This window comes from Callorhinus ursinus, unplaced genomic scaffold, assembly GCF_003265705.2.
Source record: "Callorhinus ursinus isolate GAN/ISIS: 27379988/994484 unplaced genomic scaffold, GSC_fseal_2.0 scaffold39, whole genome shotgun sequence".
NCBI lineage: Eukaryota > Metazoa > Chordata > Mammalia > Carnivora > Otariidae > Callorhinus > Callorhinus ursinus.
The window spans coordinates 3,151,626-3,179,323 of NW_027397101.1; the positions used below are offsets into that span (position 1 = coordinate 3,151,626).

At 37.8% G+C, this 27,698-nt stretch overlaps 1 protein-coding gene across 7 annotated transcripts in view; it reads left to right on the top strand.

Annotated features, from left to right (window-relative positions):
• NAA35 (N-alpha-acetyltransferase 35, NatC auxiliary subunit) overlaps positions 1-27,698 on the top strand; it is a 107,470-nt gene that overhangs the window by 53,970 nt on the left and 25,802 nt on the right. For all 7 annotated transcript variants that reach the window (XM_025851625.2, XM_073880688.1, XM_025851627.2 and 4 more), the window contains 2 exons: positions 21,756-21,934; positions 26,407-26,466. In XM_025851625.2, coding sequence (XP_025707410.1) covers positions 21,756-21,934; positions 26,407-26,466 — 239 coding nt within the window. The remainder of the gene's footprint in view (positions 1-21,755; positions 21,935-26,406; positions 26,467-27,698) is intronic.

Consider the following 27,698-nt stretch of genomic DNA (forward strand, 5'->3'; position numbering starts at 1 on the left):
GTACTATAATAGTAGTAGGAGACTTTAACACCCCACTTACATCAGTGGGTAGATCATCCAAACAGAAAGTCAACAAGAAAACAGTGGCTTTGAATGACACTTAGGACCAAATAGAGCTAACAGATATATTTGGAACATTCCTAAATCGGCAGAATGCACATCCTTTTCCCTTTCCCTTTTTTTTTTTCCTCTAAAGATTTTATTTATTAGAGAGTGAGTGAGCAGGGAGGAGAGGAGAGGGAGAAGCAGGCTCCTGGATGAGCGGGCAGCCTGACATGGGGCTTGATCCCGAGACCCTGAGATCATGACTTGAGCCAAAGGCAGATGCTTAACCTACTGAGCCACCGAGGCACCCCAGAATGCACATTCTTTTCAGGTGCACATGGAACATTCTCCAGAATAGGTCACGGTAGGCCACAAAACAAATCGCAACAAATTCCGGAAGGTCAAAGTCAACAAGATGCATCTTTTCCAACCACAGTGCTATGAAACTGGAAATCAACCACAAGAAAAAATCTGGAAAGAACACAAATACATGGAGGTTAAATAACATGCTATTAAACAATGAATGGATCAACCAAGAAATCAAAGAGGAAATAATACATGGAGAAAAATGAAAACAACAGTCCAGAATCTTTTGGATGCTACAAAAGTGGTTTTAAGAGAGAAGTTTATAGCAATACAGGCCTACCTCAAGAAGCAAGAAAAATCTCAAACAACCTAACCTTACACCTAAAGGAGTTAGAACAAACAAAACCCCAAAATAGTAGAAGAAAGGAAATAATAAAGATTAAAGCAGAAATACATGAAATAGAAACTAAAAAAAATGATAGAAGAGATTAATGAATCCAGGAGCTGGGTCTTAGAAAAGATAACAAAATTGATACACCATTAGCCAGACTCATCAAAAAAGAGAGAAAAGGGACTCAATCAGAAATGAAAGAGGAGAAACAACACCACAGAAATAGAAAGGATTATGAGAATGTTATGTAAAATTATATGCCAAAAGATTGGGACAATCTAGAAGAAATGAATACATTCCTAGAAACATATAAACTACCAAAACTGAAGCAGGAAGAAATAGAATATTTGAACAGATCAGTTACCAGCAATGAAACTGAATCAGTAATCTCAACAAAGAAAAGTCTAGGACCAGACGGCTTCACTGGTAAATTCTACCAAATATTTAAAGAAGAGCTAATACCTGTTCTTCTCAAACTATTCTGAAAAACAGAAGAGGAAAGAAAACTGAATTCATTCTATGAGGTCAGCATTACCCTGATACCAAAACCAGATAAACACACTACAAAAAAGAGAATTAGAGGCCAATATCCCTGATGAGCATAGATGCAGAAATCCTCAACAAAGTATTAGCAAACTGCATTCAATAATACATTAAAAAAAAATTTACCATGATCAAATGGAATTTATTCCTGTGATGAAAGGGTGGTTCAGGATTCCTACATCAGTCAGTATGATGTATCACATCAACAAGGGAATGGAAAAAAAAACTATGGGATCATTCCAGTAGATGCAGAAAAAGCATTTGACCAAGTACAACATCCATTCCTGATAAATCCCTCAAAAACGGTGTAGAGGGAACATACCTCAATATGTTGAGAATGAAGGCCAGGTCTGAAAAATGCGCAGCCAGCATACTCCATGCTGAAAAATTAAGAGCTTTCCTGTAAGATCAAGAACAAGACAGTGTTGTCCACTCTCACCACTTTTATTCAAAATAGTACTGGAAGTCATATCAACATAGTACTGGAAGTCATAGGCACAAGCAATCAGACAAGAAAGAGAGAAAGCATCGACATTGATAAGGAAGAAATAAAGCTTTCACTATTTGCAGATGACATGATACTATATATAGAAAACTCTGAAGACTCTACCAGAGAACTACTAGAATTGATACATGAATTCAGTAAGGTTGAAGGGTACAAAATCAATATACAGAAATCTGTTGCATTTCTATATACTAATAATGAAGTAGCAGAAAAATTAAGAAAACTATTCCATTTACAGTTGCACCAAAAATAATACCTAGGGATAAACTTAATCAAGGAGGGGACAGACATGTGTTCTGAAAACTATATAAAACATTGATGAAAGAAATTGAAGATGACACAAACAAATGAAAAGATATTCCATGGTCATGGATTAGGAGAACAAATATTAAAATGGCCATAATACCCAAAGCAATCTATTGATTTAACGCAATCCCTATCAAAATACTAACATCATTTTTCACAGAGCAAGAAAAGAAATCGTTAAATTAATTAATAGGTATTAACTCTTCTTTAAAATCCTAAAATTTGGTGGAACCACAGAAGACCCTGAATAGCCAAAACAGTCTTGAAAACAAAACTGGAGGTATCAAAATCCCAGATTTCAAGGTATACTAAAAACCTGTAGTAATCAAAGCACTATGGTACTAACACAAAAATAGACACATAGATTAATGGAACAGAATAGAGAGCCCAGAAATAAACTCACAATTATATGGTAAATTACTCTTTGACAAAGGAGGCAGTAATATGCAATGGGAAAAAGACAGTCTCTTCAACAAATGGTGTTGGGAAAAGTGGATAGCTACATGTAAAAGAATGATACTGGACCACTTTGTTAGGTTACACACAAAAATAAATTCAAAATGGATTACAGAATTAACCGTGAGACCTGAAACCATAAAAATCCTAGAAGAGAGTACAGGCAGTAATTTCTCTGACATCAACTGTAGCAACATTTTTGTGAATAGGTCCTCTGAGGCAAGGGAAACAAAAGCAATAATGAACTATTGAGACTACATCAAAATTAAAAGATTCTGCACTGCAAGGGAAACAAAACAAAAAAGACAACTTACTGAATGGGAGAAGATATTTGCAAATGACGTATCTTGATAAGGAGTTAGTACCCAAAATATGTAAAGAATGTATACAGTTCAACATCTAAAAAAATAATAATCCAGTTAAAAATGGGCAGAAAACATGAACAGACATTTCTCCAAAGAAGACATCCAGATGGCCAACAGACACTTGAAAAGATGCTCAGTATCACTCATCATTAGGGAAATGCAAATCAAAACCACAATGAGATGTCTCCTCACACCTGTCAAAATGGCTAAAATCAAAAACACATGAGACAAGTGTTGGTGAGGATGTGGAGAAAAAGGAACTCTTGTACACTACTGGTTGGAATGCAAACTGGTGCAGGCACTGTGGAAAGCAGTATGGCAGTTCTTCAAAAAACTAAAAATAGAGTTATATGATGTAGTAATTCCACTACTGGGTATTTACCTGAAGAAAAGGAAAACACGAATTCAAAAAGATACGTTCACCCCTGTGTTTATTGCAGCATTATTTACAAGAGCCAAACTAGGGAAGCAGCCGTGCCCATTGATAGATGAAATGGATAAAGAAGATGCGGTTTTATACACACACAGAGACACACACTGGAATATTACTTAGCAATAAAAAGGAATGGGCCTTTGCTATTTGCAACAGCATGGAAGGATCTAGAGGGTATAATGCTAAGTGAAATCATTCAGTCAGGATAGACAAATACCATATGATTTTGCTCAAATGTGGAATTTTTTTTTAGATTTTATTTATTTGAAAGAGAGAGAGCGAGCAATGGGAGGAGCAGAGGGAGAGGGACAAGCAGACTCTGTGCTGAACACAGAGCCTGACATGGGGCTTGATCTCACCACCCTGCAGTGAGATCGCCAGATAGTAACTCAGCATTGTACATGAAGGACAAGTCCAGCTTAGAGAAAGTCACAAGGCTCTAAGGGGAGAGTCTTGAAGTATATTAGATATAAGACCTGTTGTCACCAATAAAATTAATACAATAGCTATTGTGTTTAATGTAGTAAGAGGTTTAGAGGATTGGCAAAGGATTTGGGGTTGAATTGTAAGACAGTGATTAACTTCAGAATAAATCTAAAAGTTATTTCCATGTTTGCAAAGTTTTCCATGGCCCAGATAGGAATATCATTTACGTAATGGTGCACATGCCTGAATATTGATCATAATAAAATTGTGATTTAGCTGTATTAGAGACAAGGGGATAGAAGTGTATATGTGCATATAATTTTTACATGCTTATATGTATATATACATATCTCTGGCTTCTTCGTGAAGACAAGTAAATCAGAGATAATGTATACAACTGAAAAAGTGTGAAGTAGTACTGTAAGCTTGTTATTTGGTGATATGGTGGCAAATTCCAAAAGAAATAGTTAAGAGGAAGTGGAAGAGATTACCTCATTTGGTAATATGGTAGCTTTAACCTCCTGAGGACTGAACTTGCTGCTGAAACAGAAATTTTGCTTCCTCATTCCGGCTGATGTTCTTTACCAGCTGGCTGTATACGAGAGAGGTGGGAGCTGACTTGATTTTAAAATCACAACCCACTGGAGAGGTCTATGCTGTGATGTACTTGTGCCAGAGACTTGAGTTGTTTACTTTCTTTTAATTGAGATACAGTTGTCGTATAACATTAGTTCCAGTGGTATATCATAATGATTCAATGTTTATATTACTCTTTTAATTAAAACTTTTTTTTCTTAAAAAAATCCACACATGTGGGTGTGTGTATATAATCCAGAAGACTTGTCTTCTTTAGATAAAGATGTCTTTAGATGGTAAAGATATCTTTGCTGCTGCTTCTCCTCTGTATAACCAACTGAAAACTATAAAGAACATGAGAAACAGAATCCTTCCAACTTTTAAAAAAATAGGAAACCCTTACAATAAAAAAGAAACAGAAGAGCTGCTAAACACAGTAGGAGTCTCCCAGATGGGGGAGAACATTAAGAATGGATTCTAAGATTTCTTGGTGTGTAAACATTAGTGGACCAGCAAAGCACATAGTTTTCAAAGTAGTTGGTGTAATATGAAGGACAAAACCAGGGATTCTTTTGGAATCAGAAGTAAGAGTGGGGTATTCAAGTTGGCTGTGGGAACCTATTTTAATATTCTGGAGACACAAAGGAGGTAAGGGCCCCAGCAGAGGCCATGCAAATGCGCTAAAGATGTTACTCCTGCAAGATAGGATTCTAATTAGCAGTCTAGCAACTGGTAATCTTTGTTTAGTAAATAGGGAATTTCTTGCTCACACACGCACATCATATGGGGCTTAACTGCAAATCAGTGAGACTTCCTGTTAGTCTAGAATACTTCTCTAACACTGCAGCCAAATAATTGACTCAGGAAGCACCCACTCAGTGATGTAATATTAAAAAAGCAACTGCACAGTATTTATACACAAATATTCCAGAAAATTAATGAGCAAACAAAAAAGGCAGATGAAAAAAACAGACCACAACATTTTTTCTGCACAATTTCAAAGAATTTATTAAAAAATTAAGGAACTTCTATAAAACAAGATCACAAAGCAGAAATATTAGAAGTAAGAAGTAATAACAGAAAGTACACGTGAGCAGGCAGAATTCAAATTAAGGAGAAGAGAAAAATCCTGAAAGTGAAGACCTCACTGAAAATAGTAAAAAGTATGCTATGCATTGCTGAAAAGTTGTAAAGGAAATGGAGATCAGGACTGAGTTAAAAACTAAGCAAAATGGAAGTGGATAAAAATATTTGAAGTATTAGAAAATAGTAGCTAAAGAGGACTCAACATAATTGGCGTCCCTTAAGAGGATAACCAAATAATGGAACAAGAAAGAAAATGTTAAACATTTTTGGAAAGAAGCAAATAGAATTAAGTCTACAGGTTTAATTGGAAGGCAAGAATGTATCCTAGGCAAAAATTGATAAAGAAATATTGTTAGATATGTCCTAGTAAATTACATTAGATATAAAGCCACAATTATGTGTGCAGCCTAACTTCAGAGTCCTTCACATCAGCGTTGAACACAGAAACTATAACGGTACCTAAAAGTTCTTGGGTAAAGAACTGTGGTCTAAGAATTTTCTCTCTCTCTTTTTTTTAAGATTTTATTTATTTGACAGAGAGAGACACAGTGAGAGAGGGAACTAAAGCAGGAGGAGTGGGAGAGGGAGAAGCAGGCCTCCCACCGATGGGGGCTTGATCCCAACACCCTGGGATCATGACCTGAGCCGAAGGCAGACACTTAATGACTGAGCCACCCAGGTGCCCCTAAGAATTTTATCTCTTAAGTGACACTCAGATGTTTTTAAACTCGCAAGGACTCTGGACATATTTTTCCTGTGACTTTCCTGGGGGAGAAAGATTGGAATAATGAATGAAATTCAGCTTACTGAGTCATAAATGGAAAAGCTATGGCATAAAGGATGGGCAGTAAGCATTAAATCCATTTTATTGTAGAACTGCAGTAAAAACAGCTATGGAAATTGATTTTACTAAATATAACAAGTGTTGTGAACCTTGACAATGTAGAAGTAATCATTTAACAAAAGTCAAGAGATAAAGGGGAGAAAGAAGACTTTTCTCTTAGATACTAGTTTGCGAGTCAATAAATCTATCATAGAAATATAAATATATTTAAACATACAAAGGTAACTGATAATGATGGAGGTAATTTAAATCTGGTGGGTAAAGGCAGTTGAAAGTCATTGATTTTTATGGGTGAGATTAATAGATACCTGTCTGAAGATATAGAACTTTAGAGATATTCAGAAACTTACAGCTATAAAATTAAGAAAACTTATCCATTATCAGAAAGAAAATGTACCAAAGTAAACTACAGTGAAAGAAAAACTCAAAAGCATTGCAAAGGAAAGCATCTATTTCCTGTGAAGTGAAAACAAAAGTAAGATCTGCTTCTTGCTGTTCTTTCCTTCTGCTCTTAAGAAATTCTGTCCTGAAGCCATGAAGTTGGTCTGAGCAAGCTGGGCATCTGTACTAGAGCAGGATGTTGGAACCTGACCCACTATTAGAACGGTGTCCACAAAGGGAATGGGGGTAGCTTGACACAATGTGTTGCAACCATGTGGGCAGGAAGAATGTTGTCATAGCAAGACATTTCTCAGGGCCATCAAAGCCTATGTGGGGTGAGCATATGTCCGTGTTAGAATGGTAGTGGAGTGGGGAGGGCATCTGCAAAGAGGTGGGCCTGGAACAAGATTTTGAAGGTAAAGTGGCTTGAGGAGGGCATCATCATGAATGGGCTGCCTGGCTAGATTCACTGCTTCTCAAGTGAGGTGAGAAGGGTATCTGCACAGGAGGGCAACTCACCTTGGCTGCTTGAGCCTAAGCAATATTAGGAAGGTGACCACCTGGGAGCAGTTTGGTGCTGTGTGTCAAAAGCCCAAATAGGATGAGGAGAGTGTGTCTATGGGGGAGCAGCCAAGTGCAGGGTTTTATAGCCTAAAAGGCATATGGAAGCCCAGACAGGGTGAGGAGGGCATGTGAGTGTCGCCTGGCTTGAGGTGCTAGAACCTGAGGCAGATAGAGGTATGTATCTATAGAGGTACCTGTGTGCCTGACTGTTGGAGACCATGCAGGGGAAAAAGGGCATCTGTGTATGGAGGTGGCCTAGTGTGGGGTTTCAGAGCCTATGCATATTGAAGAAGGTGTTTCTTTTTTTTTTTTTTTAAGATTTTATTTTTATTTATTTGACACACAGGGAGCACAAGTAGGCAGAGCAGCAGGCAGAGGGAGAGGGAGAAGCAGGCTTCCCACTGAGCAGGGAGCCCGATGTGGGGCTCGATCCCAGGACCCTGGGATTATGACCTGAGCCAAAGGCAGTCGCTTAACCAACTGAGCCACCCAGGCGCCCGAAGAAGGTGTTTCTGTTGAAAGGTGCCCAAGTGCAGGATGTCAGATCAGAAGTGGGGAGAAGAGAGCCATCTGCACAGGAGGATAGCCCAGCATTGAATATCAGCCTAAGCAGCAAGATGAGGGTGTCAGAATGGAAAGATGGCTCTGTGAAGAGTGTTGCAGCCAAAGCAGGTTGAGGAAAGGTATCTGTACATAAAGGTGGCCTGGCATGGAGTTTCAGAGCTCAAATGGTGTAAGGAGGCATCTCTGGAAGAGTGGCCTGGCATGAGATACAGAAGCCCAAACAGGGTGGGCATTGTGATGGCCTGGCATATCAGAACCTAAATAATATGAGAGCCCATCTATGTAGGGGAGGTGGGTGTCACTGATAGGAGATTGTAATGGGCTGAGTGATAGCCACAAGCATTGAGGTCCTAATTCTCAGAACCTTATATGTGAGCAGGTAAGGATCTTTTGATGAGATAATCTTGGATTATCTGGTTGGGCCCTAAGTGCTGTTAAGTGTCCTTAAAAGAGAGGCGGAGGGAGATAGGACATACACATGAGGAGAAGATGGTGTGAAGACGAAGATAGAGATTGGCATGAGCAGGCCAAGGAATTCCAGTAGCCCCAGAAACTGGAAGAAGCAATGAACAGGCTTTCCCTTAGAGCCTTTGGGTGGAGTGCTGCCCTGCCAACACCTTGATTTCAGCCCATGCAAGTGATACTGAACTTAGGGCTTTCAAAACTGTGAGATAGTGTTGTTTTCATCCAGTTTTTGATAATTTGTTACAACAGCCTTAGAAACTAATACAGAGATTGATTACATAGAGTGGAATTGATCATATTTAAAAATGTATTGAGAATTGTGGTGTGCCACATTTCTCAGCGTTAGGGAGTTATGCTAATTTCTAGAAAAGGAGAAAAGTAGATTAAAGTCTGTAGTATTGAATTGACATTAAAGGTATGAGAATAAATTCATAATTTTTAATATATGTAGATTGATACAGGAATGTAGATATCAGTGTGGATATGCATGAATATGTGTGCATATGTAGGTAAACACAGATACATATATGTCCTTATAATACATACATACATATTCTGGCTCTATCATCTAGGGACGTGGGAGCAGTGACCCTAATAGCAGTGAAAACACCTAATATCCAGATCTTGCTTCCTAAGACCATTGTCCACTAAAATGAACTGGGGGGTGGGAGTTGACCAAGATGGTGATATAGGAGGCTCCCTTCCTCCCATGGACACACTACTAAATAAATGTGCAGCTACACATGGAACACTTCTCTCTGAATAAGATCTGAAAACTAGCTAAGCAAGTACTACACATCAGATAGATGAGAAAATACACTAAGATAGGAAAGGGGGCATCTGGGTGGCTCAGTCGGTTGAGTGTGGACTCTCGGTCTTGGCTCAGGTCATGATCTTGTCGGTTGTGAGATTGAGCCCTGTGTGGGGCTCTGCGCTCAGTGGGGAGTCTGCTTGAAGATTCTTTCCCTCTACCCCTCTCCCCCAAGCGCATGCAGGTGTGCTCTTTCTCACCCAAGTAAATAAATAAATCTTAAAAAATAAAAAAAGGTAGGAAAGACTGAGACACAGTCTCATCATAACTCACATCCCCTAAACAGCATAATACAATTGGGAGAGAACCCCCAACTCCCAGCCTTTACCTGAGGAATAAAAAATTTGGCCCTCACATCTAGCACCACAATTTTTAAGACTCCCTCTAGAGGGACAACCACCTAAAATGCCTAGCTCTGAAAGCCAGCATGGCTTGTATCCATGAGACCCACAAGACTATAGTGAATGGAGAAGCAGTTCTTAATGGGTGTGTGAGATTTATTTGTACTCTTTAAAATTTGCTACCTAAAAAAAACTTTTAAAGCTGTCCCAAACAGAAAAATGACTATTGGAAGTGTTATGTTTTAATGTGAGTTACCACTACTGTGTCTGTTTATTGTAAAGGTGGGCGTTTAGCATTCAGCGCAGTTTTCAATAAAAGGTAATAAAAATTAAAAATAAAAGTTGCTACCTGAGGGCCAAGCTTCTAATTTAGTAGGCACTAGGGGCTGGCTGGGATCCTCCCCGGAGACCGTGGAAGCTAGAGGACGCCTTGCCCACCCTCTCCCTCTACCCCACTCCAAGTCACCAGTATCTTCCTAGAAGGAGATTGTGTGCATATCTGCACCTTAGCTTTTGCAGATGCACCTGAGGAACAGGACCCAGATTGCCTAGGTCTCATAGTCAAAGGAGTTTCCATTCATGGAAACTAGCAAACAAGCAGTTCTTAACTGGCTATCCCTCTGGGGCTCAGCACAGAAGAATTAGGCAAAATTGCCTGTCTCCTAGTCCATCCCTGAAATAGGTCTGTCTTCGTACCTTAAAGCTGCTGAGTGCTAGGCTTATAATTTAGCAGGCATCCAGAGGATGGCTGAGATCTTCCCCAGAGACCAGGGAAGCCAGCAGGCACCTCTTCTGCTTTCTTCTTGTCTAGCCTGCTCCAGTAATAAAATCCAGTTACCAGTATCTCCCGGGATGGAGCTCGTACACAATCTGGTGTCCAAGCTTTTTCAGCTGCCACTTGAAGGACAGGCCCCTGTATCACCTGGCTCTAATAGTCAATGGGGCTGTATCCACAGGTCCCACAGTAATGTATTAAAGATACAGTTGTTAATGGGTGCAGGAGCTATACACCCAGGCTTAGCATAGAGGGAGTAGGCAGATATGCCTGTCTTCCAGTTTTTTTCTCTAAAGGCACCTAACTACACACTTTCCTATCTGCTGCCTGAGGATCCAGCTTCTAATCAGTCTGCATCTAGGTACTGACTATGATTCTTCTCTTTGGGACACTGATGGGTCTTGGTACACCCCCAACTACTGGAACCTGCTAAGAGCAGAGGAGAAGGCTTAGACAATCAAAAGTTTGAGTGACAACTAAGAGCTTGGGCAGGGCTGATCCACAAGGTTCATTTCCTACATGATACCACTGTGTCAAGACAGGGAAAGGTGACATTTTATCTAATGCTCTGAAACCAGTCAAAGAAAATGAAGAAACAAAGGAATATGTTCTAAACAAAAGACCAAGATAAATATCCAGAAATAGATCTTAATGAAGCAGAAATAGGTGATTTGCCTAATTGAGAGTTCAAAATAACAGTCATAAAGATTCTCACCAAAATCAGGAAGCAGTGCATGACTAAAGTAAAAATTTCAACAAGGACATGGAAAATATGTAAAGGACCAAAAAGAAATCACAGAGCTGAAGGATACAATAACTGAAATAAATTCAGTAGAGGCATTCTAAACAGACTGGATCAAGTGGAAGAAAAAATCAGCACACTTGACAGGTCAGTGGAATTCATCCAGAGGATCAGAAAGAAAAGAAGAAATTCAAAAAGTAGAGATAGCTTATAGGATATTGGACACCAAAGCAGACCAGATTATACATTATAGGGATTCTAGAAGGAGAAGAGAGAAAGCAGAAAGCTTATTCACAGAAATAATAGCTGAAAACTCCTAAACTGGGGAAAGAAACAGACGTCCAGATCCAGGAAGCCTAGGAAGTACCAACAAGATAAATCCAAGGAGACCCACACCAAGACACATTATGATTAAATTGTCAAAAGTTAAAGACAACGAATCTCGAAAGTAGCAAAAGAAAAGCAACTTGTTAAGTAAAAGGCAACCACCATAAGACTTGTCAGATTTTTTTAGCAGAAACCTCGCTTACCAGAAGGGAGAAGAATCATATATTGAAGGTGATGAGCAAAAAACCTTCCAACCAAATGTACCTTACCCAGCAAAGTTATCATTCAGGATTGAATGAGAGTTTTCCAGATAAGCAAAAGCTGAGGGAGTTCATCATCACCAGACCCACCCTCACAAGAAATGTTAAAGGGAGTTCTTCAAGATGAAATGAAAGGTTACTAATTAGTATCAGGAAAATGTATGAAAGTATAATACTGGTAAAAGTAAATACAGTTACATTCAGAATACTCTAATGTTGTAATGGTGGTGAGTAAATCACTTATAACTCTATTATGAAGGTTAAAAAAAAGAATTAAAAAATACCTGTAACTACAGTAATTTAATGGATACACAATATTAAAAGATGCAGATTGTGACATCCAGAACAAAATACAGGGAGAGGAATCTTTTGTATGTGTTTGAAGTTACTATCAGCTTAAAATAGACTTATTAATATGTTCTAATGCAAACCTTGTGATAACCACAAAACAAAAACCTATAATAGACATACAGAATGTAAAGAGAAAGGAATTCAAAGCATACCGCTGTAGAAAATCACCAAATACCAATGAAAGAGAACAAGAGAAGGAAAAAAGAAACACAGGAATTAGAAAACAACCAGAACACAATTAACAAAATAATAAATGGGAAGGGGCTCCTGGGTGGCTCAGTCCATTATGGTTTTGGCTCAGTTATCAAGCCCTGCATGGGGCTCCATGCTGGGCATAGAGCCTGTTAAGATTCTCTCCCTCTCCCTCTGCCCCTCCCCCCTCTTAAAAAAAAACAAAAAACAAAATAAATGGTAAACCCATACCTGTCAATTATTACTTTAAATGCAAATGGATTAAAATCTCCAATGAAAAATACATTGTAATTAAAGATTTGTCCATTTTATTTATCTTTTCTAAAACCAGCTCTTAATTTCTTGATCTTTCCTGTATTGGGGGGAGGAGGGTCTCCCATTTATTTCCACTCTGATCTTTATTATTTCCTTCCTTCTGCTAACTTTGGGCTTAATTTGTTCTTCTAATTCTTTGAGGTGTAAAGTTAGGTTGTGTATCTGAGATCTTTGTAACTTCTTAATATATGCATTTATCCTTATAAACTACCCTCTCAGAAATGCTTTAGCAGCATCCTGTAGGTTTTGGTATGTTGTGTTTCCATTTTCATTTGTTTCCAGGTATTTTTTTAATTTCCCTCTTGATTTCTTTGACCCATTGGTGGTTTAGTTTCCACATATTTGTAAATTTTCCAGCTTTCCTCCTGTTGATTTTTAAGTTCATACTGTTGTGATCAGAAAAGATATTTGGCATGATTTGTCTTTTTAAATTTGCTAAAAGATCTGTTTTGTTACCTGTTGTTTGATATGTCATGGAGAACGTTCCATGTTCACTTGAGAAGGATGTATTCTGCTGCTGTTGGAAGGAATGTTCTATATTTTTCTTATTAAGGTCTATTTGGTCTAAAGTATAGCTCAAGTACTCAGCTTCCTTATTGATTTTTTTTTTTTTGGTCTGGATGATCTATCCATTATTGAAGGTGGATATTGAAGTCCCCTGCTATTAATGTGTTGTCTGGTTCTCTGTTCAGATTTGTTAATATTTGTTTTATATATTTAGGTGTTGCTCTGTTAGGTGCATAAATAATTATAATTATTTTCTTGATGAATTGATCCCTTTATTATATATTGACCATCTTTGTTTTTTATTATAGTCTTTGGCTTTAAGTCTATTTTGTGTGATACAAGTATAGCCACCCCTGCTTTCTTTTGGTTTCCATTAAACCTTGTTTCAGCATTATTTACAACAGCCAGTGTATAGGAACAACCTAAGTGTCTGTTCATAGATGAATGGATACAGAAAATATGGTGTGTATATATACATATACACAGTGGAATTCAGCCAAAAAAAAGGAGATGTTGTAATTTGTGACAATGTGGATAAATCTGGAGAGCATTATACAAAGTTAAATAAGCCAAAGAAAGACAAATGCTGTGTGATATAACTTCTATGTGCCGTCAAAACAAAAACAAACTTGAATTCATAGGAACAGTAAGAATGGTTGCTGGAGGCTTGGGGAAATATGAAGAGGTTGGTAAAAGGGTATAAACTTTTACCTGTAAGGTTTGAACCTTACAGTGCATGAACATGGTAACTGTAGGTTATAACACTGCATTGTGGCTCAGGTGGTTAAGTGTCTGCCTTCAGCTCAGGTCATGATCTCAGGGTCATGGGATTGAGCCCCACATTGGGCTCCCTGCTCAGCACGGAGCCTGCTGCTTCCTCTCCTTCTGTCCCTCCCCCCTACTTATGCTCGTGTGCTCTCTCAAATAAATAATTTTGTTTTTAAAAACAAAAGAAGAAAAAAAAAAACCCAAACTCACTGCATTGTGTAATTTGAAATTTGCTAGAAAATAGAACTTAAATGTGCTCACCGAAGGAAAAGAATAGTAAATATGTGAGGTGATAAATGTATTAATTAACTTGATGGGGGAGGTATCCTTTCACAATGTATACACATATCAAACTTTCACATTGTATTACCTCAATAAAGCAGGAAACAAAATACAAAAATAAAAGGAACTAGCACATCTTGGAGAATGGGTGATTTCAGGGCTAGGATAGGGAAAGAAGACGATGAACCTGGAGTATCTTATTGTGCTAAAAGTGTGTAAGTGTTCAAAGAGTGATAGGGACATGTCAGACACAAAACAATTTGAAAGGGCATTCATATTGTTCATACAAGAAGGGACAACTTGAGCATCAAAGCAAATAATTCTAATAGATCATAACCTATTAAATAAAAGAGGAAGCCATGTTTCCATACTGTTGTAAGTAAATGAGTTAATGGACAGTTTGATTATGGTGAGCATATTTAGGTGTCTTTCCCCCATACCCCCAATATTTACTAACCACAAATGGAGAAGGAGTAACTATAGTGAAGAAGCCTGTCAGACACCAACTTAATCAGCTGATCAAAATTAACATTGCCAGTAGTGAGTCACATCGCCACTTTGTTGATAGAGTGCAGTGAAAAAATATGACATCACTTTTGTCATAGTCTGGAGATTCATAATTTGAATCTAATCATGAGGAAACAAGAGAAACCCACATTGAAGGGCAGTACACAAAATTACTACCATGTTACTGTCCCTGGTCTTAACAGTAGCCACCGCCCAGCCTCAGCTTCAGGCTGAGGGCTCACATGTCTGCCCCTGAACTACTACAAGCCCCAGAAGGCCACTTCTCAACTTACAGAACTTTTCCTGAGTTTAGAAGAATTGTAATTGCTTCTTTGCTATTGTCTTTTGGCTTAAATTTTATCTTTGAGTTTGAATATTTGACCTCACGAAAGAGACACAGGAGTGCCAGGTTCCTGGTCTTTCCAGCTTAGAAGGAGACTAAGAATCAATGAAATGAAATGCATCTTTTGGTTCTGACATGGATGTGAAGACCATTTTGGAATGGTTTGCGAAACTTGAATGAAGTCTAAGGATTAGATGATAGTAATTGGTCAGTGTTATTTTACTAATTCTGGTTATTGTATTGTGAATAAGAACAGTCTCAACATATTCGAGGGTGATTCAGTATTGATTGTATTTGCCACTTTAAGTTTGAGACTTGCAAAGAAAAAAATTCACGTTAAAAAGTTGAAAAAAGAGCACCTAGGTGGCTCAGTTGGTTAAGCGGCTGCCTTCAGCTCAGGTCATGATCCCAGGGTCCTGGGATCTAGTCCCTTGTCGGGCTCCCTGCTCAGTGGGGGGTCTGCTTCTCCCTTTGCCTCTGCTCCCCCCTCACTTCTGCTCCTGCTGTCTCTCAAATAAATCTTTAAAAAAAAGTTGAAAAAAGAATATCAGCATGTATAATATTTTGGTGTTTTTGTTAAGGAAAGGAATATATGTGAATGGACAAATAATGATGTATCCATACAATGAAATACTTCTTAGTAATAGAAAGGAATAGAAGTACTGATACACTGAACATAGTGATAAATCTTAGAAACATGCTAAAAGAAGCCATATATAAAAGTGCACAAATCACATGATTCTCTTTGCATAAAAGTAGGAAAGACTAATCTTTATGGAGAGAAAGCAGTTCCATAATTTCTGGGCATGGGAGGCAGGGATTGGCTAGGAATGGGCACTGGGAATATTTTACGGAGATGGAAATGTATACACATTGATTGTGGTAGTATTTCATGGTTGTATAGATTTTTCAAAGTAGTGTATTATAGGTTAATATTTACATTCTATTATATGTAAATTATACCTCAATAAAGTTTTTTAAAAAGGTTATGTATATGAATACCCACACATTGAAGGAACTTGTGGTTAGTTCTCAAGAGATTGAGAGTCATATGTAGGCAGGAGACTTGCTTTTCAATGTATATCCTTTTGTTTCATTTGAAACTTTTTTTTTATCATTTGCATGTATACCTATTCAGAAATACCAAAAAATTCAAAATATGTAAATGTGCACATAATATTGCACAGTAAATTATTCTGATTGGTGATTATGATAGAATATTCATTGAGGCCATGCCTTTTGAATTGAACACTTTTGGTTTAATGCCTTTTTGTAAGTTTTTTTATTGTGAAATATACGTGACATAAAATTTGCTATATTAACCATTTTTAAGTGTACAATTCAGTGGCATCAAGTACATTCACATTATCATATTACTGAAACTTCATACTAATTAAACAGTAACTCCCCATTTCCCCTTAATCCCCAGTAAACACTGTTGTACTTTTACCTATGAATTGGGCTATTCCTGGTACATCATATAAGAGGGATCATATAATATTTGTCCTTTTTCTTTATCTTATTTCACATAGCATAATGTTAAACATTTTATCTTTTTTAAAGACTTTATTTGTTTGATAGAGAGCACAAGCAGTGGGAGCAGCAGGGAGAGGGAGAAGCAGACTCCCCGCTGAGTAGGGAGCCCAACACAGGGCTCGATCCCAGGACCCCGGGATCATGACCCGAGCCGAAGGCAGATGCTTAACCAACTGAGCCACCCAGGCACCCCTGTTAAACATTTTATAAAAGGAAATAATGTAGCCAGGAAGTGTGGAATCACTTAAATCCTTAGCCACTTCTGCATTGTTTTTCAGAATTCCTTCCAACTTCAGAGCATCCAGAACTTGTTATTTCAATAAATATAACGGTAAATTGCTTATGTAACCTTGGGGAGAGATGTTGTCTGAAAGTGATGTCATCTCTATCTCTTGACATAGATTTTTGGATCTTTAATTTTCGCATCTAATCAATTTTAATAACTTAGTTTGCTAAGTTAAAGTACATTGTTACTATGAATCTTATATCCAAGAACCTTGTACTATTTTTTTTTAAATCTTTTTTTTAAGATTTTTTTTGACAGAGACACAGCGAGAGAGGGAACACAAGTAGGGGGGAGAGGGAGAAACAGGCTTCCCGCGGAGCAGGGAGCCTGATGTGGGACTTGATCCCAGGACCCTGGGACCATGGCCTGAGCCAAAAACAGACACTTAATGACTGAGCCACCCAGGCGCCCACTATTTGTAGCACTTTTCTGCTGTTAATAATGACCGGTTGTCTAACAAGAATTTTAGTAACCAAAACACTCTAAACCAGTGTGCTGTATAAAATGTTTTAGAAGATAGTAATTATCGTTTATTTTTATGTGTTTTTTTAAAGATTTTATCTGAGAGAGAGAGCGCACAAACAGGGTGAAGGGCAGAAGGAGAAGCAGATTCCCTGCTGAGCAGGGAGCCCAATGAGGGACTCGATCCCAGCAATCAAGTCCTGAGCTGGGATCATGACCTGAGCTGAAGGCAGATACTTTACCGACTGAGCCACCCAGGCACCCCAATTGTTTTATTTTTAAAAGAATGCTAGTAGGAGGGGGAAATCCTCTTATTTGGCATTCTTTTACTAAGAAGTATATTTGAAGTGTTTTGACTGGAAAACCAAGATAGTACATCTACAGACTTGGAACAATGGAAGACAGTCTAGAAGTCATCTTGTTTGAGCTGTGTGTCCAATTCAGGAAAACTCGATTAAGCACAGCCCACACTGGGTAGGAAGTAATATGAATTCTCAACTTTTCAGACTCATCTCATAAGGGCTCTTCAAGTTATTGTAATAGAAGACAGTCTGTGGTAAATTGTGTGGTAGAGAAGATACATGAAATATAGTGGGAAAAAGATACATGAAGTATAGTGGAGAAAAAACTTAGAGCAGTTTATTCCAGGAGGGGTTTGAGTGTGGTAAAACTTCTTGTAAGGTTTCATACTTTATGTTACCATGAAACCAGATGCAAACTCCTGCCTTGCTTTTAGCCCCTCTCCTGCTCAATTACTCTCTATTCTGAATAGCAGCTTCAATCTGTCTTATCTCAGCTCTTCCACTCATCTGTGCTCAGGCAGGTTATGTCTTGTATAGGACAGTTACAGAGTTCTTATGTATGAAATTCAGCAACAGCTGAAACTTAAAAATAGTTACTAGGAATAACTTTAGCCATTAACAAGGATTAGGTCCAGGGAAATGTTGAGGGGGTTGCGATTTAAGTATATCTGGGGAATGGAGAGAACATACAGATAACCTTCTAACTATGCATAGGGACTTTGTCCCCATTCTATTTATATGCATATATTCTTACCTCCTGAGTTTGGAGAAAGTATGATTTGGAAAATTGGAGCTCCTTATGAAAAAAAGAAAAGGAACCATATTCTCTATCCTCTAGGCCATTGATATGCTTGGAATACTTTTTCCTGACCAATATTTTACTAACTTCTCATCATATGAGTCTTTCCTTAGATTTCACTTCTTGTTAGTCTTTCTAATTTTTCCATGGTTTAGATTCTCTTGTTACATCCTGAGCTTATCCCCACTGAATTAAAGTTGCATATTGTATTTGTCTAGACCAGTGTTTCTCAACTGGGGCCTCCCAGGGACATTTGACAATGTCTGGACCCATTTTTGTTTTTTCACAATTAAGGGGATGCTACTGGCATCTAGTGGGTAGAGTTCAGGGATGCTACTATAAACCCCTGTGGTCTGCAGGACAGCTGAATTAGTTTCAGAAGGTAATACTGTTTTATGTCGCACCTCTTTTAAAGATTTATTTCACAGAGAGAGTGTGTGAGAGCAGGGGGAGGGAGAGGGAGAGAGAGAATCTCAAGTAGACTCCATGCTAAGATCATGACCAGAGCTGAAATCGAGTCAGAGGCTTAACCTTTTATGTTGCATTTTAAAATTCGTATAAAAATGTAATGTAGATGGGGTGCCTGGTTGGCTCAGATGGTTAGGCATCTGCCTTAGGCTCAGTTCGCAATCTCTGCGTTGTGGGATTGAGCCCTGCATCGGGCTCCCATCTCAGCGGGGAGTTTGCTTCTCCCTCTCCCTCTGCTTGTGCTATCTCTGTCTTTCTCTTTCTCATATGAATAAATAGGATCTTTAAAAAATGTAGAATATATTGTATTTGATACTCATTTCCCATTAATATTTACTTCTTTTCATGGTAATAGAGATTTTCATGAGTCGCTATATCTTCTACTTGTGGTTTAAAGCCTTAAAATATGTGTATTAAAAGTAAGAGAATATTTCTGGGTAATACTTTTAGATGAAAATTAGAATGCTTTCAGGGAATATAAGGATAATTTCCAGTTACATAGTTAGATTCTGTGCATTTATCATTAAAGCCCAAAATGTATTTATGTTGGTATGGTAAAGCATCCTCACTACTACATTTACCTTAAATGACGTTATAAATCGGAAATTTAAACTGTTTTATTATACTGGTAACAGTCTTTCATTTTCAGTATGTGCATCTTGTCATTCATAAAACATGTATCCAGTGCTTGTAATGAACTAGGCATTTAGGTGTTTGGACACAAGCCAGTTCCTGCTCTTTCCAAAGAACTGAGGGAGAGATGATGTAATCCTACAAGGACAGTGTAGCAGTGAATATACACAGTGCTTAGGGGGAGGGCCAAGCATGAGAGGGAATCCAAGCTATAGCAGGTCTGTTAGGCTAAGAATAAGGGTAGACTTTATAGGCAGAAAGAATAGTTCGTGTATAAGTAAAGAAGCATAAAAGAACATGATACTTGTAAGGCAGTGTGCTTGCTTATAGCTTATGGTGCTTAGAGAGTAGAGCATGTTAAAAGATGACTTTCAGAAAAAAGTAAAAACTGTGATTCACATACAGATATAAAAATGAGCATGTGTTAAGGATTTTGTTAAACTCATTCAGTGAAATAACTAGGCATGAAAAGTTTTAAAACATTCAAATTTAGGGGTGCCTGGGTGGCTCAATCAGTTAAGTGTCTGCCTTTGGCTTCCAGCCCCTTATTGGGCTCTCTGGTCATTGGGCAGCCTGCTTCTTGCTCTGCCCCTCCCCCTCACTCATGCTTTCTCTCCCTCTCTCTCTCTCTCAAATAAATAAAATCTTTAAAAAAATTCAAATTTATATGAAGCATTGGAATGTTGAAATAAATTATAAATGGAGGCAAAACTGTTCTGTAGATTTGGGAGGAAGTCAGGTGAATCTCTGCCCGGACAGAATTTGCATGTCTTCTATCAATTACTTACTATTTATAGATTTGTAAAATAGCTGCCTTGAATCAATCTGACAATGCATAGCTTTCCATTGGAGTACAGATTTTTTTCTACACCAGGACCGGCAGGAAATTTAAAGTACCTTCCGGTGCCCTACCACAGACTTTGTACTGTATACAGTAGGGAGCCAACAAAATTTTTGGATTAGGGGAGTGAAATTAGGTTGTCATTTAGATAAAAAAATTGAGGTGTCAGTATACAGGATTAATTAATGAGGGAGTATTCAGTGTAGAGGAATGAGTTAGGGCTTTTGCAATGGCAGTAAGAGTGAAGGGGGAGGGGGACAGTCAGTGGATGTTAGGATGTGGAATACTTTAAGACATGCACTGATTAAAGCAGACAAGAAGATTTCTGGCCTAAGCAGTTGTAAGGGCAGTGGGTCATTTTATTGAAAAAGAGAATATAAGGAGAAGCAGTGTTTGGGGCAAGATAATGGCAGTTTTTGGATATGTGCCTTTTGAGATGATGTCGGGTACCAAGGTAGAAGTGTCCATTATGCAGTTAGAAATCAGGTTTGGCACTCAGAAGAAAGATTGTGGGCTACTGATTTTAGCCTGGAAAACATTAGTTAAATTGGAATTTTTCTAAGAATAAATAACTTCAACCAGGGAGGACTTAAGTATGGAGAAGAGGAAAAAGGCCAGGAACCTTGGGGGGGGCATCTTTATTTGCTTGATCTTCAGGAATAATTACATATGTCACAGGAGCATTATTATAATTTGGTTAAATATCAGTCTGCTTATCTTAATTTGGTGGGGGGGCGGGGCAGAGGGAGAGGATCTTAAGCAGGCTCCGTGCCTGGCATGGAGCCCGAGACTGGGCTCATTCTCACAACCCTAAGACCAGGACCTGAGCTGAAATCAGGATTCGAACGCTTAACAGACTAAGCCACCCAGGGTCCCAGTTTCCCATACTTAGCTTAATTTTATCTTTCATTAACATCCAGAGCTATTTTATTCTTGGTTTATAGCCTGTTTGTTACAGCAAGAGAACCTGATTCCCAAATTCTTAATCACTTCTCATTTCATATATTTCCTCATTTTAGATTTCAAGTTGAGAGAAACTTAGTTTGGAGCCTTGCACTAGTGTGAAAAGTGAGGTCACAGTGGGCAGAGAATGGGAAAAAGGAAATCACCCTTAGGTCCCTTGTAAAAGGTTATTTATGCTTTAAAGCACTCTGAATTTCTGTAATTAATGTCAGTACCAAATGTATTCCAGACTCATGGGAGTGGGGCGGGGACTGTTCTCTGTTTTGCATTTTTATTGTAACTAAGTTTGAGTTGATTCTACTGTTCAGTAATTGAAGGGACGACAGCCTCAATTTGTGTTCCCATTTTATTTACCTTTTTTTCACAATCTCATGGTTAATACAGCATTGCTTTCTCCCTATTTTATCCCATTCTTGGTTTATGGTTAATTGTGAGGTAGAAACCCCTTTCTGTCACTACTACCAATTCCATGGAGGTAGGAAGTACAATTTTTTAGGTTATTAAATCTGTTTATCTCATTTTGAAAAAATGCATACATACGTTTATAAATTATAAAATTGATTTAGAGAATATTGTGACAGGAATCTGGAGATGCTTTTGAAATTGGCCTTTCTCTTTTTATATTTACTAGTATTTGAGGTTTAAGATTCAGCGAAACATTGAAAATCTTACTTTTTTTCCTTTTTAGATCATCCAATTATGATGGGTTTTGAGCCCCTTGTTAACCAGAGGCTACTTCCACCTACCTTCCCTCGATATGCAAAAATAATTAAAAGGGAAGAAATGGTCAACTATTTTGCAAGATTAATAGATAGAATAAAAACTGTTTGTGAGGTGGTCAATTTAACAAATTTACATTGTATCCTGGTAAGTACAAATCTCTGTTCTGGAATATGGTTTTGATTGAACAACAGAATAGTTTATCACTTTTTAGAGGCTGACTGTCCCAAGGGTAAATAAAATTGCTTATTTTTCTTGATAGCTGGAGAATTAAGTGTTGTGTATGTGTGTATGTTGTGTGTGTATTTGTTTCTATTTAATCTTCACAAGGATTATATACTATCCATCTTAGAGATTAAAGAACTAAAGTTTAGATAATTCACCCAGGTTTTAAAAATGAGGATTTAAACCCTGGATTCTGTCTTCAAAACTTCTTATATGTAAATGTGTGTGTGCGTGTACACATCTATGTGAGTATGCATATATACATACGTACATGTGTATTTTTATACAAAAAATTAGATCATGGTGTTTGTAGCCTGCTTTCATCACTAATCTCTGTATCATGAACATCTTTCTTTCCATGTCAACAAATACACATTTTTTTACATTATTTAAATAGTTACATGGTATTTCATGTAGGAATAAGACTATATCAGTTTTTTCCAGTCCATTCATAATTGAATTGTATTTAGGTCATTTTCAGTGTTCTCCTGTTATAAACAGTACTAAAATGAACTTGTCTGTAGGAACCTTCATATCATCTGCTTCCGTCTTCCTTAAGATAAATTCCTAAACCATTAAGTTGCTGGGTGAAAGAGGATATACATTTTACGTATTTTGGATTAATCTTCTGTATGGGTTAAAGTGTAGAAAGGCAATGTTTCTATAAGGTTAGGAAGGTAGAAAATATGCAAAATAATACTATCATTATTTAGACATAAGTACGCTATTTTACACAACTCTGCAGAGAGGTACATAATTCCCAGTGCATGTCATTTTCTCTGTGAGGTCTTCCTTGTTGGGTCCAGGTTGCTTCTGTCCCTGGATGCCTTGAGATGATGAAATACCTTGCTTACATTCCTAGATTTTAGCCACTGGGATATAGTTGATGGTCAACAAAGATTTGTGCTTCTGTGTATGCTCTTTCTTGTAATAACTGTATTTTCCCCTCTAATTCTTTGTCATTAATGCCCAGTTTAAGTCTTCATTCCTTAGTGAAACTTTCACTGATTCTGTGTTTGTTACCTCCTTTGTTTGCTTTCTTTGTAGTAGTTTTGTCCTTATTCTGTCTTAAGAATCATAGAATCTAAAGGTAGAAAAGATCATAGACATTTTGCCGTTCATTGTATAGCTGAACAAAGTAAGGTTTAGAGGGCTTGTAACCAAATCTGATGATTGGTTAGTGGCATATCTGGAATTAGAATAGAGACTTTTATTCTTCTGCATCTGCTTTTTCTGATTCTTAATCGTTACATGAATATTTGTGTTCAGATTAAATGTAGGATTTTAGAAGGCGATCAGTGTGAATTGCAATAAGAAAAAACAGTGCAGCAGCTGGGATGTGATATTCTGGCAGAGGGTTATGGGTTGCCTTGTTGGGGAGTGAATGCTGTGTGACGTACCATAGTCGTGGGGAGCTGGGGGAGCCAGGCCTGGACTGCCAGTGCTGGCCGTGAAGAGGGCATAGAAGGAGAAGAGTCTGGGTCCCTGGAGCACTTGGGACAGGAGTCAGTGGTGATAGTAGGGGAGTGTGGCTAAGGCCAAGAATCAAGAAGATGAAGGTTAGAGAAAAGAGGGGACCAAGTATCTGTGACTCTGCATAAGAAACCTGTTACTATTAGGATAAAGTGCCAGATTGTAAGGTGTGCTTGCATACAAAATAAGTCATCTCTGGGAGATTGGGAATGGACATGAGCACACACACTGAAAAAGAAGTAAACATGAAAAATGCATACCCTTACTAGTAATTGAAGAAATGCATTTTTTAACAACTTGATTGGAAAGTATAGTAATATTTAATGTTGGTGGAGGGAAATAGTTGCTCTCCTATACCCGTGTGGCTGCTGCTCTCAGAAGTCTTAAAAATGTGTATATCCTGACCTAGCAACTCCCCTTCTAGAGATTTAGCGTAAGAAGATCATCTAAGATATATGCAAAGATGAACTAAAGAGTATTTGGCTCCTCATCATTTGTAATCTTGAAAAACTAGAAATAGTTTAAATGCCCACTGGTGACACTACCCATCCTATATAGTATGTGTAGAATATATGCCATACTGACATTAAAAAGCATGACCATGGGGGAAGGGAGGGAAATCTGAAGGGGGAGAAATCATGGAGGGAGATGAACCATGAGAGACTGTGGACGCCGGTAAACAAACGGAGGGTTTCAGGGGAGAGTTGGGTGGGGGATGGGGTAACAGGGTGATGGGTATTGAGGAGGGCACGTGTTGTGATGAGCACTGGGTGTTATACGCAACTAATGAATCATTGAACACTGCATCAAAAACTAATGATGTAATATACAGTGGCTAACTGAACATGATAAAAAAAAAAAAGCATGTTATAGGAAAATATTGACATAGGGAAATGTTTGTCCATGCCAAGTTATGTTTCAAAATAGATTACTCATTTTATACATTGTCACACACAGAAGGGATCATCAGAGACAGGTAAATTCAGTTTAAAAAAGATTGGAATAACAAATACGAAAATGTCAGTTACAACTCTTTATAGTTTATGCTCTGCATGTTTCTGCATTTTCACATTCGAGTTTTATGCAAGATCAGTACGTGTTGGGTAGTTAAGTAACTGAATTAACAGTTTGCAGCCATGTGTGCTGCACTGTAGAGAAAACACAGAGTAAGGGACCAGAGTAAACACCGGGAGATAAATTAAGAAACCATCATTACAGTCCAAGGGAGGGAGGATGGTAACTTCATTTAGAAGGATGGCAGGGAGATGATGTGGGTTGTCAGAGTTAGAGCTGTGCATGAACTAAAATTGATAGCATGTTGGTGTTGAATTAAATATGGGGCATGAGAGAGCTCTCAGGAAGGTCTCTGGGTTTCTGACTTGGAGATCTTGATACACTGCTGTTCACCAAAATGGGGAAATTCTCAAAGACCTTTAGTCAGCTTAGGGTCTTACTGAAGCTGAATTTGAGGTGCCGTAGAGATATTTACGTAGAGATATTGAATAGATATTGACTATATGGATAGAATTTAGAAGTCAGTGCTAGATATGTAATTTTAGAACTATTACAGGTAGTTATTGAAGCATGAGTATGATGAAGATTGTGAGGGAAAAAGTATATGGCTTGAGAAAGGAAAATAGTCTGGAACTAAACTTTGAACCTACAGAGCAGACCAAGAAGTGGCCACAAAGGAAGAAACTCAAGAAAGTCATTTAAAAAGGTTTTATTTTACCAGAAGGAAGTCCTGTCAAATACTGCTGAGAGGTCAGATGAAAGAAGTGAATAAGGTCCAAAACAAATGTCAGCTGGATTTGGTGTCAGAGGACAGTCGTGACTAGAGTGAAAAGCCAGGCTAGCGGGTGTTGATGAGGAGAGGCCACAGATTAAGTAGAGACCGTTCAGTCAACTCTTTGAGAAAGTTTAGCTGAGAAGGCAGTGGTTGAGGGAGAAATGTGGAGCATGTGACAGTTTCTTTTTAAAGATGGGGGAAAATTGACTACTTAAATATAAATGGGGAGGATTTGGAAGAGAGGGAGAAAGAAGTTAAATACCTAGGACAGACAAGGATGGATGCTTGACTATGTGTAATGTTCCTGAAAAGACCGGAAGGAATGGAGTCATAGTACAAATGGAGGGTTTCCATTGTTAAAGTGGGCGAGGAAAAGATCTGGGTACAAATGCGGGTTCAGTTTGATAAAGTTTAGAGGCTGAAGTGGAGGGATTTCCTGTTGATAGATGACTTAATTTTCTTTGTAATGTTAAATGGGAGGACATCTGTAGTAGAGAACATTGAGAAGTGTGAGCAAGGTATAAAAGTTAATTGTGAAAAAAGTGAATTGACTAGAGAAATTTGGTAGGTTTTGGCAGAGCACCCATTTAAATTGAGGATCACAAGTCTGGAAAACACAAAAAATATGAAAGTGATAAATAGCTACTATCCTATAATATACAGAAGCTAACATTGTAGTGTATTTTCTTACCTTTTTTCTTTTATGTCTGTATAAACCCTATATGGTTTCTCTAAGCATATCTTTTGGATGTCAGAAGAATCAGGAATAGTCAGTTATGTGAATCCACTTGGCCTGGTTACTTGGTATTTATTTCTGTGAAGTAGGAAGTAAACTTCTGCCATTAGTTAGCAAATTATTACTGATGCTATTTATTTTCATGGTGTGCAAATTTAATATTGGTATCCACACAATTCTATCGGTCAGTTAAAAAAAAGTTAGTCTCCAAAATCTTCTGTTGTCCCATTGATACAATTAAGACAGTTCCTATAGAAATGATCCTTAGCTCTTTGTCATATTTTAACTCTGGTAGTATATAATTTCCAGAAGGTCTGGTAAAAAATTATATGTTATATATAAACATTTCCAGCTTTTATTTAATCTATTAATGACATTATTTTTTCTCTGTATCAGGATTTTTTCTGTGAATTTAGTGAACAATCACCTTGTGTTCTTTCAAGATCTCTATTACAAGTAAGTTCTAAAAATATTGCAGTACTTCTTTAAACATCAAATTTTATGTGTGTTGACATTGTTTTATTGATTGATGGAACAAAAGTAGATGCTTTTAAAGGATATCAACAGTTAGTGTTATATTTTTGTGATAGAAGTATTGGAATATTAGACATTCATCAAGATCATATCCTTGGCTATAAAACCTTAATAATTTAAAAACAATTGAAATCTTACAGAGTATGCTCTTTCACCATTTTGGAATTAAACTAGTAATCAGTAACAAAGATATTTGGAAATTTTCCAGATATTTGAAAATTAACACACTTCTAAAGAGGAAGTCCTGAGGATAATTAGAAAATATTTTGAACTGAATGAAAATGAAAATATAACCTACAGAATCTGTGGGATATAATTGAAACAGTGCTTAGAGGAAAATTTATAATATTAAATGTTTATATGAGAAAAAGAAGAACGTGGTTGCCAGAGGGATGGGGGGGTGGGGAATGGGTGAAATAGGTGAAGGGGATTAAGAGATACAAACTTCCAGTTATAAAATAAAGAAGTCACAAGGGGCGCCTGGATGGCTCAGTTGGTTAAGCGACTGCCTTCGGCTTAGGTCATGATCCTGGAGTCCCAGGATCGAGTTCCGCGTCCGGCTCGAGTCTGCTTCTCCCTCTGACCCTGCTCCCTCTTGTGCTCTCTCTCTCTCAAATATATAAGTCACAGGGGTGGAAAGTACAGCATGTGGAATATAGTTAATAGTATTGTAATAACTTTGGTGACAGATGATAACTACACGTACCATGGTGAGTAGTACAATCACTGTTGTATACCTGAAGCTAATATAATATTGTATGTTAACTATACTTCAGTTAAAAATTTTTTAAAAGAAAGGTCTGAATAATTTGAGCTTCTACTTAAAAAAAAAAAAGGCAGATGAAACTCAAAGCAAGCAGAAGAAATCAGTAAAATAAGAAACAGATAAACAGTGAAGAAAATTGATGTAACCAAAAACTTGGTTCTTTCGAAAATATCAATAAAGGGGTGCCTGAATGGCTCAGTTGGAAGAATGTGTGACTTTTTTTTTTTTTAATGTTTTATTTATTTATTCATGAGAGTCAGAGAGAGAGAGAGAGAGAGAAGCAGAGGGAGAAGCAGGCTCACCACAGAGCAGGGAGCCCGATGCGGGACTCGATCCCAGGACCCCGGGATCATGACCTGAGCCGAAGGCAGACGCTTAACCATCTGAG